General features: G+C 34.0%; 1 protein-coding gene across 1 annotated transcript in view; it reads left to right on the top strand.

Moving 5' to 3' along the window:
* COP1 (COP1 E3 ubiquitin ligase) overlaps window positions 1–26,331 on the top strand; it is a 317,833-nt gene that overhangs the window by 70,017 nt on the left and 221,485 nt on the right. Inside the window, exons 6-7 of the mRNA XM_044674889.1 lie at window positions 2,959–3,027; window positions 18,526–18,585. Of these exons, the coding sequence (XP_044530824.1) occupies window positions 2,959–3,027; window positions 18,526–18,585 (129 nt within the window). The remainder of the gene's footprint in view (window positions 1–2,958; window positions 3,028–18,525; window positions 18,586–26,331) is intronic.

The raw sequence follows: 26,331 nt of genomic DNA, 5'->3' as shown, positions 1-26,331 counted from the left end.
TCAAGGTATAGAAAGATTATTTTCTATTGGTGTTTTGTATTCATGCATTGTTTCCAAACCATAATTTCCCATGTATTTCCTATACTAATATATCATGGGTCATTCACTATTCCCTGGAGTATAAATGTGGTATAATTTTTATATAATGGAAATGTGGTGGGGAAATGGAAAAGCTTTTACATGATAGATACAGAAGTAGGAAGGGATTGCACTGATTGGGAGGAAAAACTATATCAAATATCTCAGATAGAGGAGTGCTTTCCCATGTGGATAGTGGTCAGTCCCCAAAAGAAGAACTGGAAGCTATTAAACATAAAAAAGATTGTTTTAAATCACTAATAATAAGATAAATACAAATCAGAACTAGTCTGTAGTATATAGCAAATTATCAGAGATGACCAAAGCAGAGAACAGTCACATTTAAGGGATTGTGGAAAAGTAGACATTTTAGTATATTTTTGATAGTCAGGAATTGGTTTAATACTCTAGAAAATAATTTTAATTACGTTACGGAATTTATCAGTGTCCACATGTAATCTTTGACCCAGAGATCTCACTGCTAGGCCGATATTTCAGAGTAGTCAAAGATAGAAAGGAAAGTACCATTTCTACTGACATTTATAGCAAAGTAGCTTTATATTATATATCTATATCTATATCTGTTTATATATATCTATAATTGTGTTTGTGTGTGTATATATATATATATATATATATGTGTAGCAAAAAACTGGGAACAGAAGTCGATAACTTGATAAGGGAGTGGCTAAACAAACTAACACATAAATGCAATGATTATTATAATGTAAGAAATTACAAAAATGAAGACTACAGCAAAGTGAAGTAAGTAAACAGAACCAGAGTACAATTAACACAATGGCTGCAATAATGGAAATGGAAAGGACAACAATGAAACAAAAATAGAATGTTGTATAATTATTAACCAGATTAGAGTGACTTTGAAGACTAGATGAAAAAATGTACCTCCCTTTTTTGCAGAGGTGGGATTTGCATATGGTCAGGTGGTGTGTTTTTAACATGGTTGACCAGATCATTTTCTTTCTTTTTTATTCACTGTTAAAGAAAATGGTTCTCTGGGTAGGGAATAAATGCATTAGAAAGTGAAAGTGGTATAAAAACAGTAGATTTCTTTTGTTAAATATTGTTATTGTATTTTTATTTGGTTACATATTTCCAAGTTACATGTGGCCCTCAGGACTCATGTGTGATATTTCTGGCTTAGAAAATCTCTTGAAATCTCTTCTGGTTTTTATATTCTAAGCTTGAATTTTTATAATTTTAGCCAGGCTTAGCGATGATGTCCATATTCTCTATCTTCTCCCATTACTCATACTGTGATTGTTCCAAACCTCTCCTCTCCTTTCCTGAATCACCACCTCCCTTCTTCCTTTTAGCAGAGTACCTCAATTCATACTTTGGCAAAAAAAAAAAAAATTAAAAAAATCATTTCTCCTCATCTCAGTTTTATTCTTTAGTATCACCTCACATTCTGTATTAAGGGATAAGCTCATCCTCCTTACCAATACCAACCTCTCTCTTTAAATTTTTTTCCCATTTTTTCCTTAATTACACATAAGAACAATTTTAAACTTAAAAATAAATTTGAGCCATCTTCTCTTCCTTCATTTGTTCCATCCTTCCCCTTATCCCTCCCTGAAATGGCAATCTGAAGTAGATTTTATTTGTGAGATAATATAAAAAAATTTTATCACATTAGTCATTTTGTGGAAGAGAACTTGAACAAAAAAAATGAAGAAAGAGAAATATAATATGTTTCGGTCTTCATTCTAATTCTATCAGTCCTTTTTCTGGAAGTGGATGACGTTTTTTATCATTAGTCCTTAGGATTATCTTGGTTCACTGTATTGCTAAGAATAGGCAAATCATTCACAATTTTTCATCATATAATATTGCTTTTTCTAATTTTTTGTCATGTCAAAGAGCTGCTATAAATATTTTTCTACAAATAGATCCTTTTCCGTTTTTCTTGATCTCTTTGGGAAACAGACCCATTAAGTGTGGTATTGCTGGATCAAAGGGTATAACATAGTTTTAAAGCCCTTTGGACTTAGTTCCAGATAGCTCTCCCAGATGGTTGTATCAGTTTACACCTCCACAAACAATTTTCCCACACCTCCTCCAACATTTATCACTTTCCTTTTCTATCATATTAGCTAACCTGATAGGTATAAGGTAGAACCTCAGTGTTGTTTTAATTTGCATTTCTTTAATAAAGAGTGATTTAGAACATTTTCTTCATATGATTAAATAGCCTTGTTTTCTTCCTCTGACAATTGCCCATTTATATTCTTTGACCACCTATCAACTGGTAGAAAAAGCAGATTTCAAGAAAAAAGTTTTTTCTTTCTTTTTTTTTAAAAGGAGACTATTCAACTTGTAGTCCAGAAGACCAGGTTTTGAATTTACTTTGAATTTATTCCACTAAAACCTGGTACAATAGAGAGTATGCAGAATGATTCTAAGGACTTGCATTCACCTGCTGATTTACTATGGAATCTTGGACACTTCAGTTCTTTGGTTCCAGGTCTCTATATGGAATGAACACATTAAGGCAGATCTGTGAGGTTCCCTTCAGCTCTTATTCTTTGATCCTATGTAGCCACTTACCAAATTTGTTAAACTATTTCTTAATCTAGAACATGAAGGGGTTGAAATCACTGGACCATTTATGACACTGAATCCTCTGCTTTTGAACTAGACTACTACTCTTATAACTCAAAATAACTTAAAAAAAACTATTTTAAAACTACCTTTTGTCAAATGAGAAACCTTTAAATGAATGCATAAAATGATGCATAGCTTAATTGGTGGTAAGTAAATTTGTATGAAACTTTTATCCCATTCATACTGAGGTTTTAAGAAACAATAGACTCATGATCAAAAGTTTTTCTTTTAAAATGTAATTTTCTATTATAGGAGTCACACGCTGCCCAACTACAGATCCTTATGGAATTCCTCAAGGTTGCAAGGAGAAATAAGAGAGAGGTATATCATTTTGTGTTTGATTTACTTAATGAGTATTTATTAAAATGTTACTGCCTTTCCCTCTTTTGTAAGAAAATTTCCATGTGGGCACAGTGTTACTATTTAATTTGGACAAATTTGAAAAAAATTTTAAAGAAAGATTCTTGACAGCTTCATTTTTTTTTTTACTTCTCAGTTAATATTATTGATTGATTCTCTCTTTGGGGTTGAAAGATTTGTCAAGGAACAATTATTAAAGACCTGCAGTAGGATTTTGGAGAAAAGATGAGAATGTAAAGATGGGGAGAGTATCTTTTTTTCCCCAAAGATTGAAGTCATCAGGATGCTTCAGTGAATGGTATAGGATTTGTTTTCTCATCCTGTCTGTCATGGATAAAAAGAAGAAGCAGAGCACAATTCTCTAATTTGTAGTTGCTCTCAAGTTGAGGTAGAGGCGGGAGGAGAGAAATCACATATAGATTAAACATGTTAGAAAGTCAAACCTACAATAGTATAGTGACTATTTTGCTGGGAAGAATATGGAGGAAAACAGCCAGAGTACAGTGAAATAAAATCATAGCTATTCATTGGAATTTTAACCTTTGGAAGATTATAGTGTTAACAATGCAATGGGAGATAAATTTTATTTTAAAACTCAGAGAATAGTATATATTTTCCTGTTTCAAGTTTATAAAATAGTGTGTATTTTATGTATTTAAAAATGTGATCAAGTACTTCATTATTACTAAATTTTATTGCTTTAGAAAAAATGATTTAGTGAAGACCTACCATTTGAAAATCTTTTATTTAAACCCTTATATGAAAATGTTTAGGCTCTTATACTTTACAATTAGTTTAATAGGTTTATAGACTCACTGTCTCTGCCCCTTGAGGGGGTTATAGAGGTAAGAAATCAACAGAAAAGGATTGCTTCAGTTCATTTCACATGAGGAAATTCATTTTGATGGTGATTATTCCTCTGAATTAAACTTATTTTCATTTATGAGCATGTTTCATTGTTGATCAGTTTTCTCTGAAGAGTTTACAAATAGAAGTCTTTTATCTAGTTTCTCATATCTTTATGAAATAAGAAATGCAGTTATTCTCAATTAAGATGTTATTAAGTCAGCTATGAAGACTTTTAAAATTAAAAAAAGACATATGTTCATACAGATAATGCATTCAGAATCTCTGAAATCATACCATTGCTTAAAATCCCAAAAGGTCAAAGGATACCAAAAGGTATCAGGATCATTTGGATCAAAGGTTGGAAACATAGAGGGGGATTTCTTTCATTTTTATAGCCAGCTAATGAGACATCTCAATTTTTAAAACTTAAGCGAATAGCTTTTTTCCTGAGCATGTTGGAAAGCCATTTACCTTCTATTCTTTAGATATGATTTTATTAATTCCTAGGATGAAAAAAATCCCCAAATTGAAGACTGACCTGCTTCTGATGACCTTTGAACTTTTTTAGCCCTTGGATGATAGTCCCTTGCTAAATTCATACCACAATTTTTTCAGATTAATAGATCTAACCAGGACTTACACTGTACTTAAACCTCCACATTACTTCCCCTCCCCCAAATTTAGTTTGCTCTAATCAAAGAATTGTCGACGTGTCATGTGTTATGGACTATATTAGGGTTATTTCTCTCCAGAACTTCTATATTAGATACTAGATATTAAATACTATTCTTTCTTAAATCCACAACTCTGATCCTGTTAAGGCAGATTTAATCCAGTGGCTTATCTGTTGCCATTGCCAGTTTGTGATTCCTATCTAGGTAGTTGGTAGTAGAGTTCTATAGATTTTTCTTTCTAATGCTCTAAAACATCATTTCTTAGAATCTTTTTTTTTATGTTATAAATCCTCTCAGTACTCTGAAACCCATTTATAAATGTCATTTAGCTTGATGGTTTTGTTTTCATCACACTCAGCTTTTGCTTTGGATGTACTTTGCCCTTATTGTAGAGGAAAAGTGCTAGTCACTAGGAAAACTAGGGGAAACCACTGTCCCCTAACCAAGAACCAGTTCTTCTCTTTAGGGTACAGCATTAAGAATGCTATGAAATAATAGAAAAGATTCCTTGGCTTCTCTTTTCTTTAGATGTAGTTTGATACACCTAAAATACTATTATATAGAGGGAAAAAAATGAAATGTAATGAATGCTGAACTAGAATTCGGAGATCTTGATTGTAGTCTTGCCTCTGCCACTAATAATCTTTCTAAAATCTGTACTATCCTGACCATTTGTATAAAGATGTTTAATGTCATGTAGATTTAATATACTCTAAAATTCTTCCTCTTTTTCTTTTTCTTTCTCATCTTATTACTCAGAATCTCTTGTTAGTTCTTTTTCAAATTCTCATCTCTATACTACTATTTCCTTTCTCTAGGACTTGTTTATTATGAGCTTTTCATCTACTGGGGACCACTGATGCATCTTATCTTGCTCATGCAGTCTTGCACCTGCAGTCTATGTAGATTAATACAGTAATTTCATTATTTCCTTGACTAAGAATCTAAAATGGCTTTTTGTATCAAGGTCACCTTTCTTCCTTGTTTCTTTCTTCTGGCACATAATTCCCTAGCAAATACCATCTGATACTGTGAAGCTGATTTCTCAGATGTTCTCTGTATACCACAGTTATGTTTGCTTCACCCCTTTTGTTCATGCTATAATTTACACTATTCATAATAATGCTCTCTCTTAACTTGTCCGGTTCTTTTATCTGAATCTTTTTTCATCTCCTAAAGGCATAGCTCCCTGAGAATCCTTTTTCACTACTATAACTTTCACCTTTCTCCTTTTCAATACCTATTACATTTATAGATGACACAGTAGAATTTAATATTTAAATATTCTATGTTTCATAATGCCAGTTTTAGATTTCTACATGAATTGCGGACTATATAAAGGCAAGATATCATGTATTTTTGGTTTTGCATCTTATCAGAGTCTAACACAGTGCTCTCAGAGTAATTGAATGATTTATTGTCTCACACCCTATCTGCAAACAGACTTACTGTGCCTTTTCCCTTTTTCTCTATTTCTTATCTATTCTTCAAGGCAAGGTTCAAATCAGCAGTGGAAAGAGTGCTCTATCTAGGGTTAGAGGACTTGGGTTGAAACCTTGCCTCTGATGCTTAATATGAACTGCTTGATTTGGAGTAAATCGCTTGACCTTCCTGGGCTTTAGTTGCCTCATGTATAAATTAAGAATGTAATATTTAATGGTTTGTGAGGTCCTTTGCAGCTCTAGCTAGCTGTAATGTCCTGTAAAGTTACACTTCCTCCATAGGATATCCAATTTTGATAGCCCAAATTGATCTCCTCTCCTTTTGTAATTATGGTCCGTATCATGTAGAGTCACAGTCTTAAAAGTTTGAAAGGAACTTAGATATTAGCTATTGACTCAAAACAGAATCTCTTCTATAACATCCCAGGTCCCATAAACATTTATTTTTCTACTTTTCAGTTTTATTAAATTAATGTTTTTTACATTACCTACATTTATAGATTACTTCTCCCATGTGAGTAATCTCTTTTAACAAGGTAAAACAATTAAGGAAAACTTATATACAGTGAATTCTCCTGAAAGTGAAGCACTTTTCATATCTATAGCTCCCATTTCTATTTTTTTAGCTGAATAGAAATATTTCCCCTCTCCCATCACCACCCTAGTGAAAAAGAAAAGGGGAAAAAACCCCACAAATATACATAAATCAACAAACAAAACAAATTTCCCCAGTGAGTATATACAAAATATATATGTCTCATTCTTTACCCTCTATTCCTCATCTCTTTAGAAGATAGCAATTATTCATTGTATTGATCATAATTCTTAAAAATTTCAAAGTTATTTTTTAATAGTGTTACCATTGTATAAGTTGTTCTGGTTCTGCTTATTTCATTTTTCATCCACTTATAAAAGTTCTCAGAATTGTTCTTTTTTATCATATTGAGGTTACTGATATTTAGCAAACTTGCATAATATGAAAGAATCTACAAAATTATCAGCATTTCTGTGTAATACCAACAAAACTCAAAAAAGATAGATAAATTACAATTAAAATCAGTATGGATTTTATAAATTATAGTCTGTCTCCCAAGATATACATGAGAATTTTTTAAGTACACTTACAAACAACCATTTACATTAGTAAAAACAAATAAATTATTGGAAAATATTAATTTTTCTTGCATGGGATAGCCTATTATAATGAAAATAAGAACTCTACCAATAATTTACATGCTTTTTCATTACCAAGTCAATTAAATTACTAAAAAATTAACTATAAAATAAAACAAACATAGTTCATTTGGAAGTCATTTTCCATTTTCTATAAGCAGCTCTGCTCAGTTTTGATTTGAGGAAATGTGATACCTCAGCCAAGATAATTTGACCAGAAATCTCATCAGCATTCTTATTGATTCAATTTTTGTTATTCAGCACCTTCTAAACTCCCTCATTCTCCTCTCCTCTCCTCTGTTTAGAGGCCTGGAGGAAAGAGCAATGAATTTCTGGAGGCTCTGGTAACTTTTCTGGTAAACTTTCTATTTTCTCTTAGGAGTTCTGCTTGGTTTCAACACATGCCCCTCCTTCCTCCCCTATGCCCACTTTATCACTTCCTTTTGTGTATATAATCCTCCCCTTTTTGATTGTAAAGACCTTGAAGGCAGAAATTGCCTTTTTCTCTTTTGTTCTTTTGGGGTTTAGCACAATGCCTAGCACATAGTAGGTACTTAACAATTGTTAATGGAATTGAATATATTAGTGGGGGAAAAAAGGTCTAGAATTTCTTTTAAGAGAAATAATAAAAATAAATTGGGGGGAGCCTAGTAATAGTACCATATCTCAAACTATATATCTATATACTATAAAGCACTTATTAAACAGTTGGGATTGGTTAAGAAATTGGGAGATCATTCAGGGAAACAGATTAGGTACACAACATCTGTCTAGTACCCTAGTATTTGATGAGCAGAAAGACCCCTGTTAATGGGAAAATGACAATATTTGACAAAAACTGTTGTTAAATTTTGATATCAGAATGGAAGAAACTAGACTTAGGCCAACACCTCACACTTTATACACAGATAAGCTCCAAATGGATAAACATCTCTGCATAAAAAAGGTTACATTGTAAACAAATTAGAGCATAGAAAAAGTTACCTATTGCTCAGTGGATAGGGGAATAGTTTGTGGCCCCAAATAAGAGAGGATCATAGAAGATAAATGGGTAATTTTAATTATATAAGCATAAAAAGAATTTGCACAAATCTAATACGTTGAAAATTAATTAATTAAAAATATACAGCATATTTTGCTGATGAAAGTCTCATTTCTGAGGAAAAAGGGTAAAAATTTATAAGAAAAAGAACTATTTCCTAATTGACAAATGGCCTAATAACTTTTTTCTCTCTTCCTCTTAAAATATTAGCACTACACACAGCTCCTTCTAAGTGCTCAAATATATTTCCTTTATTCCATTCCTTAAGATTCCTGTGTTAATATTTCAGGATTCTTATTCAATTCTGGTCTTTTCGACAGAAATGCTTGAAAGTCCTTTATTCCATTAAAGTCAATACTGTGAATTGGCTCCAAGGCAGAAGAGTAGTAAGGGTAGGCAATGGGGATCAAGTGACTTGCCCAGGGTCACACAGCTGGGAAATGTCTGAGATCAGATTTGAACCTAGGACCTCCCGTCTTTAGGTCTGGATCTTAATTCACTGAGCTACCCAGCTGCCCCCCTTAATTTTGTTCTAATATTTTCTGTTTTCATTTTACTTACAGATTTCATTGATTTCTATTTAATGTGTTCTAATATTTAGCAAGTCCATAATATGTGTAAAACTTTCTTCTTTTTCTTCTAAGTTATTTAATTCTCCTTCTAGTCCTTTTCTCCAGAGATTTTATTTTGTTAATTTATTTTTCTTGCTTTTCTTCTGTTTTTATAGTTCTGGTGAAAAAATAATATGCTTCCTTTTAAGTATCTACTTGAAGTTGTTAAATTACGTTTATCTTTCTGGGTATCTCTATTTGCAATAATTTTTTATACTTATTGTTATGTTCTTTGATTTATTAATCTCTCCAGCTTTACATTCCTCAATTAGAATTTAGATCCAGGCCTAGGGCCAGACATAGTCCCCTACTGTGCTTGTAGGTAGAGAGGTCATGCCTGTTTAGCCTTTCCCTGGTCTCTCTCCTCAGTACTTCCTAGAGTTAAGCATCCCTTTATCTTTTAGGTTCAGTGGACTGAATCTTTACGGCCCTCTGTGGCATCTCAGGATCAGGGCAGGGTGCTATAACCCCTTGGCCTTGGCATGTGCTATTCTTAGTTTCCCTAGGCTGGACAGTAGTTGGCAAGATCCCTCCTCTGCAACTTTCTAGGGAGAGATTTTTGTCTTCTTCGAGCAACCCCTGGTCATGTAAAGACCTGTCCATATGGGGTGAAGATTCATTAGATTTGTTTTTGGAGAGTTAACCAGAATTAAGCAGCAAGGAAGAAGCTTTTCATTTGGATGGAATTTCTACTTTCAGAGCCTACATACCAGTAATGTTGCAAATTTGTATATTGCTCCATGAACCTCCAGCAGGTGGTCGTGTTAAGGATCTTCTAGCTCTATAACCTAAGCTCTGGGAGCAATATAAAACACAGAAGGCAAAGATAACTATTTACAAGGCTATTTTCACCTCCCTAAAAGTATCATCTCTTTCATGAAACCACCATGAGCATTGGGCAGCAAATGGCCTGGACTCTTAAGTCAAGAAATTACTTCTTGTCTGCTGAAACTTCTTTTTTTTCATGAACTCAGCTTATAACCTGGACTTTAGGCATGTTGTGATGCTAGCCAAAGTGTTGGTGGGAGAAAATATACCTTGGGCAACCAGACCTTTAGGCTCCAGATGACTAGCAATTTGATTCTTGTATTAACAAAGATACACTGACTTTTTTTTGTTGTGTTCAAAGAACTACCCCCATCTACTTGTACAGGCATTTCAGGGACCCAATTCATTTTGCCCTCTGATTGAGGGGGTTTCTGGGTAGTTAAGTCATTTCCCATGTACAAACCACGAACTACTCTGACCTTTAGCTAGTTTTGGCTGTAGTGGAGTCCCATATTTTATTCTGAAGCATACTATGTAGTATTTGCCTGCATTTTCTATCTCATCACATTGATGACTCAGTTCTTCCTCTTCTTGATCATTCTTCCTAACTCTGCTCCCCACTTATCTATTGCTTCTAATCTAGTCTAGTCTCCAACTCTAGTATCCATCAAGTAGAATTTCAGGTAAGTAGTGTAGGGAAGTTAACTAAATTATCTGTGGGTTCACAATGGGGTGAGGGAGACAGAAATGACAGATGGACAAGGCCAAACAAGGTTGGGAGACCAGGTTTTACTGCCAAGGAGGTGACTGCTTCTGAAGTGGCAGTTGGGCCCAACTGCCACCCTGCAGTATCTAATCTAGGCCTGTGGAACCGGCAGGCAAAAGGCAAAGGTTTATAACAGTTTAATTGTGGGAAACAATAATAAAGGATGGGAATAAGGGATTCTACTCTTACAAGCTAAGGGCAAACCACAGGGTCAAGGGAAGGACTTATCTATACTGATCTAAGACCTAATCAAGACAGGGCCCAGGGCAAAGCAGGATTGAAGTGGATATCCTCACAGTAGTGTCCAGCTTCACTCCAGTGGTGTCTCTGCTCCTCCTGGACCACCTGCTGTACTCTTCCAGGTGGGTAGATTCTGGGAGCTAACCTGAAACTCAGGTTGGGATTAGCAGTCTCTACCAAAATCTCCTACAAGTAGGTGACGGTCTTTCCACAGGATCTCTGGCAATCTGGTGTCTCCTGAAGTCAGTTGCAACTTGCCCCAACCACCATGGAGTCCCTCTCAGAGAGCAAGAGCCACTTCCTGCTTCCCCATTCTATCTTGGAATTCTCTAGCCCTTCCTGCTAGGTCTAATACTAATACTAAGCTAATAACTAAGTAATAATCTTCCTCACAACAGTAGTAAGCAACTTGAGGCTGAAGCATGATGTCTTGTGATGCTCACAGACTTGATTCCACAATTAAATATTCTGTGTTAAAAAACATTAAAAACAGTCCCCCTTTTTATTTTGCCCTGCGTATTTGGCTGACCTTTTATATACTTCTGGGGTAGCAAAAGCCAATTACTTAATTTTTTCATTGCATTTTTTGACCATTATTGAGACTGGTGCAATTTTTAGGCTTTTATTAGAGAAGATACTTAAGAGCTGGGTAGCCTGTCTCCAATTCTGGCAGACATTTTGGCCAGAAGTCTGTGAAATGTAGTTTTAATGTGAGGAAAATCTTCCTAACGATTATTGCTGATGAAAAGTAAAATGGGCTACTTTGGGAGCAGTGGTTTTCCCCTTAGTGGAGGTCTCTAGATATAAATTGAGATGGCAACTTCAGAGGTATGTGGGGATTTCTTTTCAGGAGTGGTTCATACTCAGTGCCTGCCAAGGACTTTTTGGACTAAAATTCTATCATTCTTTGACCACATATCCTAACTATACCAGGATAGGAGAAGCTCAGCTTACCTAGCAACTTTTATACTTGTGTTAAGAGGGGACTTTTATGTAATATGGCATTCTGGGGGAAGAAAGCAACCCAAATACAAGGTAAACAATGATATTTTTATGAGGCTGATGATCTGCCAGTTTCTGAGGATGGATATATGGTCCCCTTGATATGATTGAAGAACATTCTTCTTTGAGGAAGATGAAGTATGCTTTGGGGCAATGTAGGATTTCTAGTTTGTTGAAGGATTGACTAGTATTAGGGCAATGGAAGGAAGATGGAAGGAGGAGGTACTTGATGCTATTTTGGCAATTTGTGTCTATAATGCATCCTGCAAAGTTGCTTTCTAAATCACCTCTTTGTGGGCAAAGCCCTCCGTTTTTCATCCTACTTTTATTAGGAAAGAGAATCTTTTTATTTGTCTTAGGTTATGGGATGATGCTACTTTTAAACTTAAGAATGGAGTAAGTGCAGTGTTTAATGTGTGGTTTTTTAGCTAATCAGCATGGTGCCAGTCATGTAGGAGGTCCTCAAAAGCTATTTTTAGAAACTTTTTGTTGATTGGGTAATGATATTCTTTGGATGAAAACCACTTTGGAAGGAACCCTGGATTTGGAATCAAGATAGTCTTGGATAATATTATAGCTCTGTTATTTAGTATCTTTGTGACTTTGGACAGTTTATTTAATTTCTCAGTCCTAAATATATTTATACATTTAAATTGAGGGGGTTCTTAATTTGTAATTGACAAACATGTATACTAAAATATCTTTTGCATTAGTTTTTATATTCAAAGATACATAAAAGATTCATTCAAAAGGCACAAAGATGGTATGCTATACATAATAAATAAAAGAATAGAACATGTGATGTTTTTCTTTTCCATAAATTGTCAGAGATTGCCTTTGCTTCAAATAATTTATTCTTTCTTCCCTCCTCTCCCCTCCCCTTCTTTCCTTTTCCTTACCTTTCATCTTAGAATCAATACCAAGTATTGGTTCCAGGTAGAAGAGTGGTAAGGACTAGGCAGTAGGATCACACACTCGGGAAGTGTCTGAGGTCAGATTTGAACTCAGGACCTCCCATCTCTAGGCCTGACTTTTAGTCCACTGAGCCACCCAGCTGCCCCCAAATGTACTGTTTCTTACAAAACATTATTGATGGCTGTAACTTTGATAGGATGCTCATTAGATTTGTTAAAAATTATGCTCATTTTTTGTTGCTACACCCTGACTTTTGGATTAGTGATGATTGTTTCCAGGATTTATTTTAATATATATGACAATTTTTGTCAGCTTTGTAATATTTTTATAATTTCATTACCTAAAAGGAGCTTAATCATCTCAGAAAGATGAAATGAAAAGCGGCAATTTGGATATGTTGCCACTAGGTTGTGGTGAAAGCTTATGGTCTCACAATTCAAATAATAAAACATAAGTTTCTAATAACTTATGTCAGTATATTTGGCTTTTAGAAATTTTAAAAAAGAGTTCCTATGATATAGCAAAATGTTTTATTACATACTTAACTTTAAACCATAAAACCCAATAAACATTTATACCTGCTTACCCTTGCAGAGAGATTTCTCGCTAAATTATGTTCATAACTTTGCAGTAGTTGTCCCTTTTAATTCTTTATATTTGTACATTTGTCTTTGCTTATTTTGTATGCACATTACATTTTGTTTTGTTTCCTTATTCATTGTTTTTCATTATTACCGAGAAGCTTAACTTTCTTTAGATTGTTCATGGTTATTCAGTAAGCATTTATTAAGTGTCTTCTGGGTACCCAGAGACAAAAGTCCAAGAACTGAACAGCCTCTCTTCTCAAGGAACCTGACATTCAATAGGGGAGGAAAACATCTGCATGCATAAGTACTATTTTATATGTTTTATATTTTATCTTATACATTTACATATAAAATATAACTTATTATACCTACTCTATATGTTTATTATTTATTATATATTTTAAATTTATATAGTAATTCTATTTTATTCTATTATTTATATTACATATTATATTTTTATTATATTACAAAATATTTATTGTATTTTATATATAATTATTATGGATACATATCTATAATAAAAATATAAAATAGCTACAAAGTAACTATTAGGTAGTTTAAATAAAAGCTGTCTGAGGGGATACTAGCAGATGGGGATGGAATGAGAATTAAGAAGAGGTAGGAGGTTGAACTTGAGCTTGATCCTTTTTTTTTTTTTTTTTTTAAAGCTTGATCTTGAAGGAATTGAAAAGTTTGTGAGGGAGAGTTAAAAATGTAGAGCATTCTAGGCTTGGGGAATGGCCAATGGAAAGTCATGGACATAGGAAGTGGAATGCTGTGTGCATGGTAGGAAGAAGACTAATTTAATTTTTCATAGAATCCAGAAAGGGGAGTAATGCTGAACAGAATTCTAGTGATGGGTTGGGACAAATTTGTGCAACAACTTAAAAGCCATGATTACTTTAGTTTATATTTAATCTTAGAGTCAATAGGGAGTTTGAGTCAGGGAGTGACATAAGACGTGGTCAGGTCTACATTCAAGTGATTTTTACTTTGGCAGCAGTGTAGTTGGGAGAGATTTGAGGTGAAGGAACGAATTAAGAGACCGTTGCAATAGTCTAGTTGAAAGGTAATGAAAATTTGAACTAAAGTGGTAGTTATAGGAATACAGAGGAGTTCTAAGATATGAGAAATGGTTCAAGGTAAAAATGGCAAGATTTGGCAGCTGATTAGATTTATAGGATTAGAGAGAGTAAGGAGATGAGGATAAATAGAAGATTACAAACCTGGAAGTCTGAACCTGGATGGTACCCTCAACAAAAATAGAAAAGTTCCATGTGAGTTGTAGGGGATAGAAGTTAATGAATTCAATTTTGGGCATGGAAAGTTTGAGATGTCTCTAGTTAATCCAGTTTTGAATATCTAGTATGAATTTGGTGATGTAGAGGTTATGGCTGTTTTCAGAGAGTTTTGATAATTACTACTTTGTTATACGTTTTAATGAGTGTGTGAAGACCACCTTTGTTAATTTTTAGCTTCAGTAAACCCTCTGCATAGTTTTACCAGTTTGTGTAGTTCAGTAAAAACAAGAAGCATTTTAATTGATGTGACTTATTTTGGGGAGTGATTAAAAAAAATGAGTCTGACCTATCCATAAGCATTTAATTTCTCTGTAGTTTTTTAGATTATTCCTCATTTTGGTCATTTTAGTTTTAGTTAGCTTTATATACAAATCTTAATTCTTAAATATTGTAAGATTTCTTTAAAAAACTTTGTTATTTAAAATTTGGATCTTTGTTAATAGTAAATAAAAACATTTTTTTTTCTGTTACACTCATTCTGAATCTTTAAACTTCGTTTTATTGTCTCCTAGTTTTTTATTTGAAACTTTGGATTTTCTTGTTACATTATTATGTCATCTGAAATGAAATTTTGATATCCATTTCTAAACTTAATCTTTATTATATTTTCCTGTCTTAAAGTAGTTAATAGGCATCTTTGCTTTATTTTTAGTGGGAACACTTTTAATGTTTTTCCATTATTTGCTGGCACTTGGTTTAAAGTAGTATTGATTGTGCTGAAAATAATTATTCTTTACTTATAAAATGCTTTTAAAATCATGAATAGATTATTAGATTCTATTTAGGACTTTAAAAAATTAATAATGTAATTATGTGGTTTTTACCTATTTTTATGTTAATATTTTTTCTGATATTCAATCTATGTTGTGTCTGGCATAAACACTGCTTTGCTATGTTGAGTTCTTTTCATAATGTATTGACATTTTTAAATTTTTTATTATTTTTATGCTTACATTCTTTAGTAAAATGTACTCTATGTATGTATGTATGTATGTATGTGTGCACATGTACTCTTGCAATCACTACTGATTTTAAAGACTATATATTACACAAAGCTATAGGCTAATGAGATAATCTTTATATTAATAAATATAACATGAGAATTATTTGACTTTAGGAGGTAAAATAAATTTTTCTCTGAGAAGGATCCCCTTTGCCCCTCATCAAGGGCTTTGTTTGTTTATTTTGGGTTAAGGATTCATCTACGTATATTACTAATGTCCTATCTTATAATTTGATAATCTATTTTTTATAAGTATTTTTCTACTTTAGTTCTCCAATTTCTTAGAAACAGTGTAATATTTCCCTAATGATATTGCTTATTAATTTTGTCATTGCTGAGATAACTTTTTAATCTGTAATTTTGCTGATCCTTCCGATGCTAATATTTTGTCCTTATATTTGATACCTTAATTTTTTTTATCAATTCTGTATTCCTTGATATTCTTTTCTTTCTCTTCTCATGATTTCTATTTTGTATTTATTCTTTTTTTATGTCTTTTTAAGTGTCTTAATTTATTTTCTTCTTTTCTTAGACATTTAGTTGATACAAATTTCCCTCTAAGAATGGCTTTGTCTGCATTCCATAAATTTTATTATTTGGTATTCTTGTTTTCCTTTAAATTCATTTTTTGATTTCTTTTTTAAACTCAGTCATTGTTTAAAAGATTGTTTCTCAGTTTTCAGGTAGTTTGTAACTTTTGCTCATGTTGCTAGCCTTTTATTCTAATTTATGATCTGAAGGCACTAGCACTTGAGCCATATTTTGCAGAAAAAGGGAGAATCTAGGAGATGGAGATGAAGAAGGCCTGCAGGATTCTTGTGCTTTTATAAACACTTCTAAACTCCAATTTGTGTTTTCAATCTTCTATTAAGTCTTTGCACATGTTATGTTCCAGACTAACTAGTCAATTTGTTTATCCCTATGACACTGTGTCTTTTGTCTGTGCTTCTGAACAGACTATCTGTGCATGCCTAGAATACTCTCCTCTGGGTCTCTAAGAATTCCTAGGATTCCCTTAAGGCGTAGCCAACGTGCCACCACTACCTTTCCAGTTTTGTCTTTTTTCCCCTCGTGTTTTTCCTTAGCTTTATTTATTTATCTGTGTACAAGTTATACCATTTCTCTATTTATCTCCCACTCCCACAGTTGGTATGTAACAGCCTGGTGGGCAGTCAGTGTTCTTTTTTGTTCTTATGTACCTAGCCTCTCACAGTGTTTTATAGATAGTGTTTATTAAATTCATAGGATTATTGCCCCTTTGAAAGTAACAGTATTCATTTTGTTTAAGATCATGTTTTTCTATAAGCCATTAAGTTAGATTACTCTGATATTGTCACACAGTTGGGACATAGCTAGGACCCTTGCTTGGATTTAAATCGTTAAATAATTTACTTGAAATTCATTAAAATTAATTTTAATTCTCTTGCTCACTACAGTTTTTTCCTCAATCATTATTGATCCCCAACCTCATTATTATTCATAGTTGATTTACTGTGGTCTGCAGAAGGATTGTAAAAGATCTTTTTAAAAAATGATCTTTCAACATACACAAAACAATTCACATAAGGAGTAAAGGTGTAAAAACTAATTGACCTCTTGTTTAAGGTTACATTTTCGATATTGTTAGCCACAGATCTGATCTCTAGCCTGCTTTTTTTTATTTTTTTATTTTTTTGGTGTTTTTTAAGAAAATCACTGGCTTAGGAGTCAAAGGGAGTGATTTAGTTTTAGTCCTGTCACTAACTTTCTGTGAATGTAGTTAAGTTATAGTTAAGTACCTCTCTGGGACGTTAGTTTCTTCTGTAAAGTGAGGTATTCAGACTAGATGATTTCCTTTAGCTCTAAAGTGTTGTGTTATTAAATTCAACTGTACTCTCAAGATATTGCCTTTTGCCTTCTTATTTCTCTCTCTAGCCGGCCCCACAGCAGAAATGTTATCACTTCTTTTTTACTCTTAAGACTATCAAGATGGACCAGTTGATCAACTATTCTGTAGAGGCAGAGGTTGTTGTGACTACACACTTGAAAGCCCTAGCTTGGAAGGCGTGGGTATATAGAGTGAAAGTAATTTTTTTGTATTTTTATATTTTTTATCTATATATTTATACATATATACATACATACATGTAAATTTCACTGATTTAAAAATAATTGCTATTTCCTAGCTTGGTTTCATTTTAGCCATTGTATAATTAGTGTCAGATTTAGGTTTTAGTGAGAAAAGACTGAGTAGCATGTTTTGGTCCCTATCCTTTGGTATTAGATTTCTTCTGTTTAGTTTATTTCACTTCTGCTCTCTAGCCCACCATTGTAGTATCACAATAAAAATTGCTCTTTAGGTTTTTAGAGGAATTCAAATTTTCTTAACCTTTGATCATATTGGAGCTTGACAGCTGCCCTTATCAGCTCAGTTGTTAAAACTATGGCTTCATTCTTAGAAGTTGTTTCTTCTCTTTTTCTCTTTTGTCTTTAACAGCCCCTTCTTTTTCTTTCTCTAGCCATTGTAACATACCTTTTCTCAGTAGTTTTTCTCTAAGAGCACCTTGAAGTTTTACATACCTCCATATGTCTACTCATTCCATCTCAATAAAATTCATTTTGTTCCATTATTGATAAGCATAATGGTATAGTGGATAGAGTATTGGATTTGGAGTAAGGAAGAACTCGGTTCAAATGTTGCCCTAGATTTTGTTGACTGTATGAACATAGAGAAGTCACCTAATCTATCTGATCATCACTTAACTCTCTTAAGACTATAAATTATGATTTGTTTAAGAAGGAGTTACTTCTTGATTCATCCCTTTATAATTTCTCTATGATGGTTTTCACAATCCATGTTTGCATATTAAAGTTTACTTCTTTCCTACCTGTAAAAGTTCTTTTTGTGTTCCCCATAGCTTTTAAAATAAAATGTTTTAAAATCAGAAATAACAGCCCCACAGTTGACTAACATTTTTGAAGAGGGGATTTATGACTTATTATTTCATGTGCCTGAATTGGCCTAATCTCTAAGGGAAAAGAATCAGTGGCTGTGGTGTTGCCAATACAAATTACTTTAGATTTTTCTTCTCTCCTTTTATCCACAGCAACTGGAACAGATTCAAAAGGAGCTAAGTGTTCTGGAGGAGGATATTAAACGAGTGGAGGTGAGGATGTAGATATTGTTTAAACTCTGGAAAGTTTTCCTATACATCAAATTGCCACCTTTGTTGCATATATTAAATTTATAGAATTTATCTCTGTAAAGAACAAAGTAACAAATGTTGCTCTCACCTTAATTCATTTACTGGTTAGCATTAATTTTTTTGGGGGGGAAAGAGATTAAAATATATATTCATGATATCAATGTACAGTTTACATTTGCTTTTATGCTACCATATTCTTTATAGCTAGATAGAGAAAAATTCAAGTTCAATTTAGTTAAAAAAATTGCATATTGATGTGAAAGTAATTGACTACTACTTCATTCTTTCAACAAAAAATTAGTAAGGGTTTCTTATATATGAAACCACTTTCATACTAAGGGGGGGGCTACAAAAGAAATGTGGGCCTAATTCATCAAGGGCTTAGCCGCTAGCAATATAGAAATAATAAACATTAATTATTTAATTAAAAATTTAAAATATATGATATGTTTATTAAGCATAACATGTTGTGCATACATACTTTATTGCCTTAGTGGAATGCAAGTTCTTTGAGGGCAAAGATGGCTTCATTTTAGTCATCATATCTTCATCTCTTGGTGGATTTGGAGTCAGGTGCACCTGAGTTCACATCATGCCTCTGATTCTGTCTTACTGCTTGTACTTGTGACTTTTATTCTATCATTCTCATTTGGGAGGGCCTAATGAGATAAATGCTATTATTAGTAGTAAAATATTTCATTGAATTAAGTGTCTACAATGCAGAATACTGCTAGAAGAAAAAGGTTTTGAGAAAACATAGTCTTGCCCTCTTTCAACTTAGTTTAGTAGAGGAATGTTGACATACAAACAACAATATATAGAATAATATACACATTTAAGAGAGGAGAAGAGGAAATGCTATAGGAGATCCAAAGTAGGGAATTTCATTACTGACTCATAGGATGATGGAAAAATTCACTAAAGAAATGGTTTTTGAATTATAAGATTCATTTGCCAGACATGGTGCTGAGCACTCAGGGGAGGGAATTTAAGAATATTTTGCCTGGTAAAGAGAAGACTTAGGAAGGAACTGAAGTAGCTGTTAACTATTGAAATGATTGTTATAGGAAGAGAAATTAGAATCATTCTGCTTGGTTCCAAAGGGTAGAACTGGGAGCACTGAATGGAAGTTTCAGAGAAGTAGATTTGTTTGATGAAAAGAAACCTCTAAATTAGGGGTTGGCAACCTTTTTGGCCGTGAGAGCCATAAATGCCACATTTTTTAAAAATGTAATTTCGTGAGAGCCGTACAGTGCTTACAGTGCGCGCTCCTGTAACAGTGCCTGAAAAAAAATTGACTTTATGGCTCCTGCAAAAAGAGCCATACGTTGCCGACCCCTGCTCTAAATAATTAATAATTGTGAAAAGTGAAACTTTATTCTTAGGGAGGTAGTAGGTTCATCATCATTTTTGGGTTTCAAATAAAAGTTGAATGACAACTTCTTGGTAGATGTATTTAGGGAAATTTATGTTTATATATGATTTGAATTATATTATCTCTAAGGTCACTTCCAAAGGGATCTCACTGCTAAAATTCTAGCACTCGAGTATGTGGAAAGGATTTTTATGAGCAAATTTAATGGGCTTTAGAAGTCTTTTATAAAGTGATAGATTGAGAGTTCTAAGAGATCTTAGAAGTCATCTAGTTCAATTTTTCATTTTATAGTTGAGGAAACTAATGACAGATAAGTGAAAAGACATCCCCAAGGACACATAGGTATTAAGTGGCACAACCAAGAATCCAAATTTGGGAATATAATAGTAACAATAGACTGAAGAGGATTTTAAATGACTATTTATTGAGTGAGCATTAGGAAACTGCTGAAATGATTTAGGATTCTGGGACTGAAGAAGTGAATAGATTTAAAGGAGAGAATGGAAATAGGAACATTTCTGAGGAGACAATACTCTTCATTCACATGGGTTGTGATGACAACTTTTATTAGGACCGTCACAGTTAGAGTAGGAAATAGGTTGTGCTGCAAAGGAAATTCTTTTTTAGGTATGGATGGGATTTGTGGATTTTAAAATTAATACTCAGTATCTCCAAAGTATAATTTTTATAGAAATTTATTAATATTTAACTAGAGAGCTAGAGAACACAGAGAACATTCCTCACTCAATTCACATGGAAGGGGGGGGGGCGTTAACCGAAACTTATATACAATGACCCAAAAGACACATGTAAAAAGAAAGGAAAAGGAATTGTGAGTAAATACAGAAAGGAATCCTGGGCAATGCATTTCCAGGGGTTCAAGATTTTCCAACTATACCTTTCCCCCTGTGATCCTTTGGGAGACCAATCTCCCCAATGGATCATGGAAACATAATCAAATTAAAACTTGCAGTAATTCAGAGATAAAAGGGAAATAAAAGGGAGAAAGAATAAAAGCAATGTTAGGTGCGTTGACAAAAAGCTAGTTAGGGGGCAGTCCTGCTTTTTAGCATAAGAGTGTCCAAAAAAAAATGCATTCAACCCTCCCAAAGTTCAAATTCGCCATATCTCAAAGTTCACTCTGGATCTTCTGGTGTGGCGTATAGTCTCTGCAGGCATCTTCATAGAGCCTTTTGGATTCTGGGAGGGAGTCTTCTGTTGTAAATTAGGGTCAAATTCAAATCAAAATTCACAGCAATAACATAGTCCCCCCGAGGAGAATAATAACACATTCCCCCTGAGGAGATTACAGGTATACACATGGAATCACACAGGGATACATGGTCAAGTCATAAGGTATATGAATCAATTATCAAAAATATCAAAGAATCCAAAGAAATAATAAAAAATAACCTCTAAGGGAAATATAGAATATCAAAAATATGAGAAGAAAAAAAAATTCTAGGAAAAAGGGAAAAAATTCACAAATCATAACAGGTTTTTGTAGAGATTCCTGTCCTATGAGCTTTGCAACAACACTCACTCACTAACCCCGTTTAGCAGCCTGGACTACAGTAAGTTGTCACATCATGAAAGAAATAGAAAAAGAGACTAGATCTCGAAACAAATGGGAAATAGCATTTCCTCATTCAATCCTTTTCTTCACTTTCAGGCATAATGGCGCCAGAACAATCAGTGTTGTGTACTTGATATAGAGTGTGGTACAAGGAAGTTCTGTGTCTTAACCTATGTTAAGCACTGCAACCTAGAGTCTCACACATGATTAAGTCTGTACTCTTTTGCGCAGAATGTCATCAATCCCTGTACAATATAAATATGAAAAATGATAAAGGCTGGTATAAATATATATATATTAGTATTTTAATTAAAGCGATGTTTATAGATAAAGTTATCAGACCACGCGCTTGTAAGCATTCAAAACTGCGGCCCTCGCCATTATTGTCTCCTGTCTCCTACCGAGTCTGCTGGCCTAGAGGCCACTCCCCCCTAACCCAGGAGATTTAAACTCTTTTCTGCGTGGAAACGGCTCAAAGAACGGAAACCCGTTGGACCACGGGAAATGCAGTTTGATACATTTCCCAAATTTCACTTTTACAATTCCCCGTGAGGTCTGGCAAAAAAATAAGGTTAGTCCTTTTTTCTTCGCTGGACCTGTAAAAATAAACAACTTCTAAATTTTTCAGGAATTTGGGGATAAAAGAAATAGATGAACAAATGGTTAAATTAGCCGCATTGACAAAAAACCAATTTGGGGGCTGTCCCCCACTGGCATAACAGTGTACAATTAAAACAATACATACAACTCAATTTCAACTCCCCATAGTTCAACAACTGCACCCCAAAGTTTAAAGTTTGGTCTTCATGGTACAGTGAAGGCTTTTCAGACATCTTCATGGTGTCTTCACCAAAACAAGTTCGTTGTCTGGATTCTGGGGAGATGGCAGGATCCTTATCCTGAAATTATTCTCAAAAGAATTTAAACTTTACATTATAGATTACAAAACATACATTTTCTTCTAAGATTTTATACAATTCAATTCCCCGTGAAATTACTCTTAAAAGAGTTAAATATACATATATTTTTACATTATCGGATTTTTTAAAAACTTAACAGATATCCCCGTGAGGTAAATCTTAAACACACCTTTTTTTCTAAAAAAAAAAGGTACCTCAGGTCAGCTAAGGATGAGTGGCTGAGTCCTGGGGGTTATATGAAGTCAATTGGCAAAATAAAAAGAATAAAATTCAAGAAAAAAGAAGAAAACATTAACTTGTAAATGTAAAATGTGCAAAAATCTAGGGAAAATAAACTTAGACCTTTGAATGAAGGTCTAATTAAAGTGAATTCAGCAGTGTGCAATTACCCATTCAGGGCCAGGACTTAAGGAAAATGTCTCTCTCTGATCTGACTTATCATCAGCTTTTTAGGGAAGTGAGCCAAATAATTAACCAATCTTAGGTGCTTTCTAGGAATCTAAGTCGAGGGGACCCACGTCCTCTAAAGTTTTAGAAAAGACTGGGACTCCAGGACTCAACCCCAATTTCCAAGCCCTAAAGTATTGGCATAGAACTGCAGCAATTATGCAGATCTTAGTCAAGTCTCTGACCATGTGCTTTCTTTAGCACTATTAATGGCTTTCATATTCCCTTCTGGAATCAAAGAGGCATTTAAATCACAGTCCTATAGGCTCAGGTATTTGCTGTAGAATCAGAAAAAGGATAAATAATGATTATATATGTACTTCCAGTACAAGATGAGAAAAGGGGAAAATCAATTTCTCTCATTAAAAAAATGTTTTAAAAATCAAAAATATATATATATCTTAGAACTAGAAGGGTTATGTTACCCAAAAATGAGACTTTCTGTGAGAGAAAGTGGGTTTTACAAAATAGCAGATTCACAATGCACATTCAAATAGAGTACCATTATTCCAATAGCACATTTTAAAACAGTAAACAGTGATGTTTAAAATTATATGCTTGTTGCAACTTTTAACCCTTGGCAAATGCTGTTATTGCTTCCATAGCAAAATGTGATATTTAAAAAAGAAACCTTCTGGATAGGAATATACAGGAGCTCCTTGACTCTCTGTATTTAAAAAAATCCTGGATAGGAATGCGTCTACCCATTCCAGACAATAATGCCTCTTATAATAAAATATATAAAAGCTTATCCTTTTAGACAACAATTCTTAAGGATTTAAAGTAAAAGTTAAAAAATATCTCTTGTAAAATTACAAGGTAATATTCAAAGCATGGAAAACTTTCAAGGTTCTTTACAATTACCAAGACAGAATAAATTTTAAAAGAGATGTGCTCTATAAGATGTTCATAGGTGGTACATATAACCGCATTGTTTTTGATACAGTAAGCTTTAAGTAAATTAGGAAATATAATAACATCATAAGCAGAAACTTCATTAGCGTAAAATGATTCAGTGCAACAGGAAAATCAACGAAATAAGCAAGATTAATTTACAATACTAATTAGCAAAATACAGTAAGATAGTCTCTTTAAAAAAAAAATAAAGCTCATTCAGTTCCGAGGTTTTAAAAGTTCACCCCTGGTTTCAATTTAAGGTTCTTTTGATTGAGTTCTGCTGAGTTTAAGGGTTTTTTTTCTTAAAGTTCAAAGTTCTGAGCAGGTATGGGGTGAAATTCTTCCTTTGAGTTCAGTTTTTAATCACAAGCAAGTCTGAATAGGCCATTCGGCCCCATTAAAGGTAAACGCTAGGTCCACGTGCTGTCAGGTCATGGGCTCAGGGCTAGAGAAAAACTTAAAGTCAGTTTTGTAGAAAATACCCAGGTGTAGAGTCTGTGTGGGTTGCCTAATTTAGGTCTTTAGAGAAACACGTGGAAGGCTAGAATGCAGGCCATTACCAAGCCAAGAGAGGGGTAGCGGGGACAATACCAAATCCTAAGGAGCAGTGGCGGAAGTCTCTTTAGGATTTGGTATTGTCCCCGCTACCCCTCTCTTGGCTGGGCTCTCTGGCTTTTTAGCATCCGCAAGGGTCAAGAAGGCCCAGGGCTTTGAGCAAAATAATTCGCAGCCCTGCAGCCATTAAAGCCATTGTCTCTCTTCCCCGGAAAACAGCCTCTAGGCTGGGGAAAATCGGGAGAGGACTGGGCGAGGAAAAAAATCGCTTCTGAGACTTGGGGTCCCAAAGCCACATGGCTTTTTTCTCTTAGACGATCCAGAAAATTGAAAGTTCGAATTACTCCCGTATGGTTGCCATAATTATAAGGATAAAAAATGATAAAGGCTGCTATAATAATATATATTAGTATTTTAATTAAAGCCATGTTTATAGATAAAGTTATCAGACCACGCGCTTGTAAGCATTCAAAACTGAGGCCCTCGCCATTATTGTCTCCTGTCTCCTCCTGAGTCTGCTGGCCAAGAGGCCACTCCCCCCCTAACCCAGGAGATTTAAACTCTTTTCTGCGTGGAAACGGCCCAAAGAACGGAAACCCGTTGGACCACGGGAAATGCAGTTTGATACATTTCCCAAATTTCACTTTTACAACGATTGGTTTGGTTTCTTTTACCTTTTTGTGCTCGTTTGGCATTTCACAAGTCAACTTCTATGCTCCTTTGTGGTCTGTTTCTCCTTGGATTAGACATATTCATTGAGCAAAAGTCTCATAATATTTAAATAACTAGTGGCAGGTTTTCATAGTCCAAAGCTTTTTGGGTAGGTATGCATTTATTTGCTAGGCAAATGGACATTTTAGCTTATTCTATAGCAAAAATCAAAACAGTCAAAAATCTTTTTAATATTGGTGACATGTGCTTCAAATGTAAAAAAATGAGAAAAAATCAAATACTATATGGCACATGAAGAAGAAAAGAAGAAAAATATTAAAAATATGTAGTTTCATAATCACAGAGGTAAAGTATAGAGGCTAATTTCCCAAAAATAAGTTCCATTTCCTCTTTAACTTGCCATGATCTGCAGTGGGAGTGCAAATGGGATAGATAAAGCAATAATACATTGAAGAAAATACACAAAATATCTCAAAAGGCACAAAATGTTACAAAAGGCATATCAAGTCAGTATAGGTCACTAATACAGATATTTCATTGTGAGGTAGTATATGTATTGTTCAAGTACAAGGATTAACCAAATACAGTGCAACAAAATAGTACAAATCCAGCAATAGGGAAGTCTTATCACAATCAACAAATACAATTAATAGTCAAATATAAGTAGTACAGGCAATTATAAGTACAGACAATTATTCATTACCAATAGAGGGTACTCGTTTTACATAACTACAGTGAACCCGTGAGTCCCTCTCCCCAATTTTAATGGCTGTTGGTGTAGTGAATAGGACCTGAAGTGTCCCATCATTAGCAGGTTCAGTTGACCCTGTACATTTTAAATTCTTTACGTACACACTATCACTTGGGTTCATATTATGAAGTGAGAAGTCTATGGGACCTGTTTGAACAGTAGCTCCAGAGTCATGGAGTTCTAGCAATTTTGTTTGTAATAGTCCGATATAAATGGCAGTGCTTGTATCCCCTTCTAACAATGAGATATAGTCGAGGATAAATTGTTGTGCCTGAATAGGTGGATGTCCAAATAGCATCTCAAATGGTGCATGTGTAAATCCCCTCTGGGTCTGCTTCTGAGATAAAATAGGGCCAGAGGTAGAATTTTGGGCCATTTTAAATGAGTCTCCGTGCACAGTTTTCCAATCATAGTTTTAAGTTCTTTATTCCTTCTTTCAACTTGGCTGGAGCTCTGGGATGATATGGTATATGAAATTTAGGAGTTCCCCAAACATGAATAAATTTGCAGTAAG

Source organism: Gracilinanus agilis, chromosome 4, assembly GCF_016433145.1.
Source record: "Gracilinanus agilis isolate LMUSP501 chromosome 4, AgileGrace, whole genome shotgun sequence".
In the NCBI taxonomy this organism is placed as follows: Eukaryota; Metazoa; Chordata; class Mammalia; order Didelphimorphia; family Didelphidae; genus Gracilinanus; species Gracilinanus agilis.
This window is presented reverse-complemented; position numbering and strand designations above follow the sequence as displayed.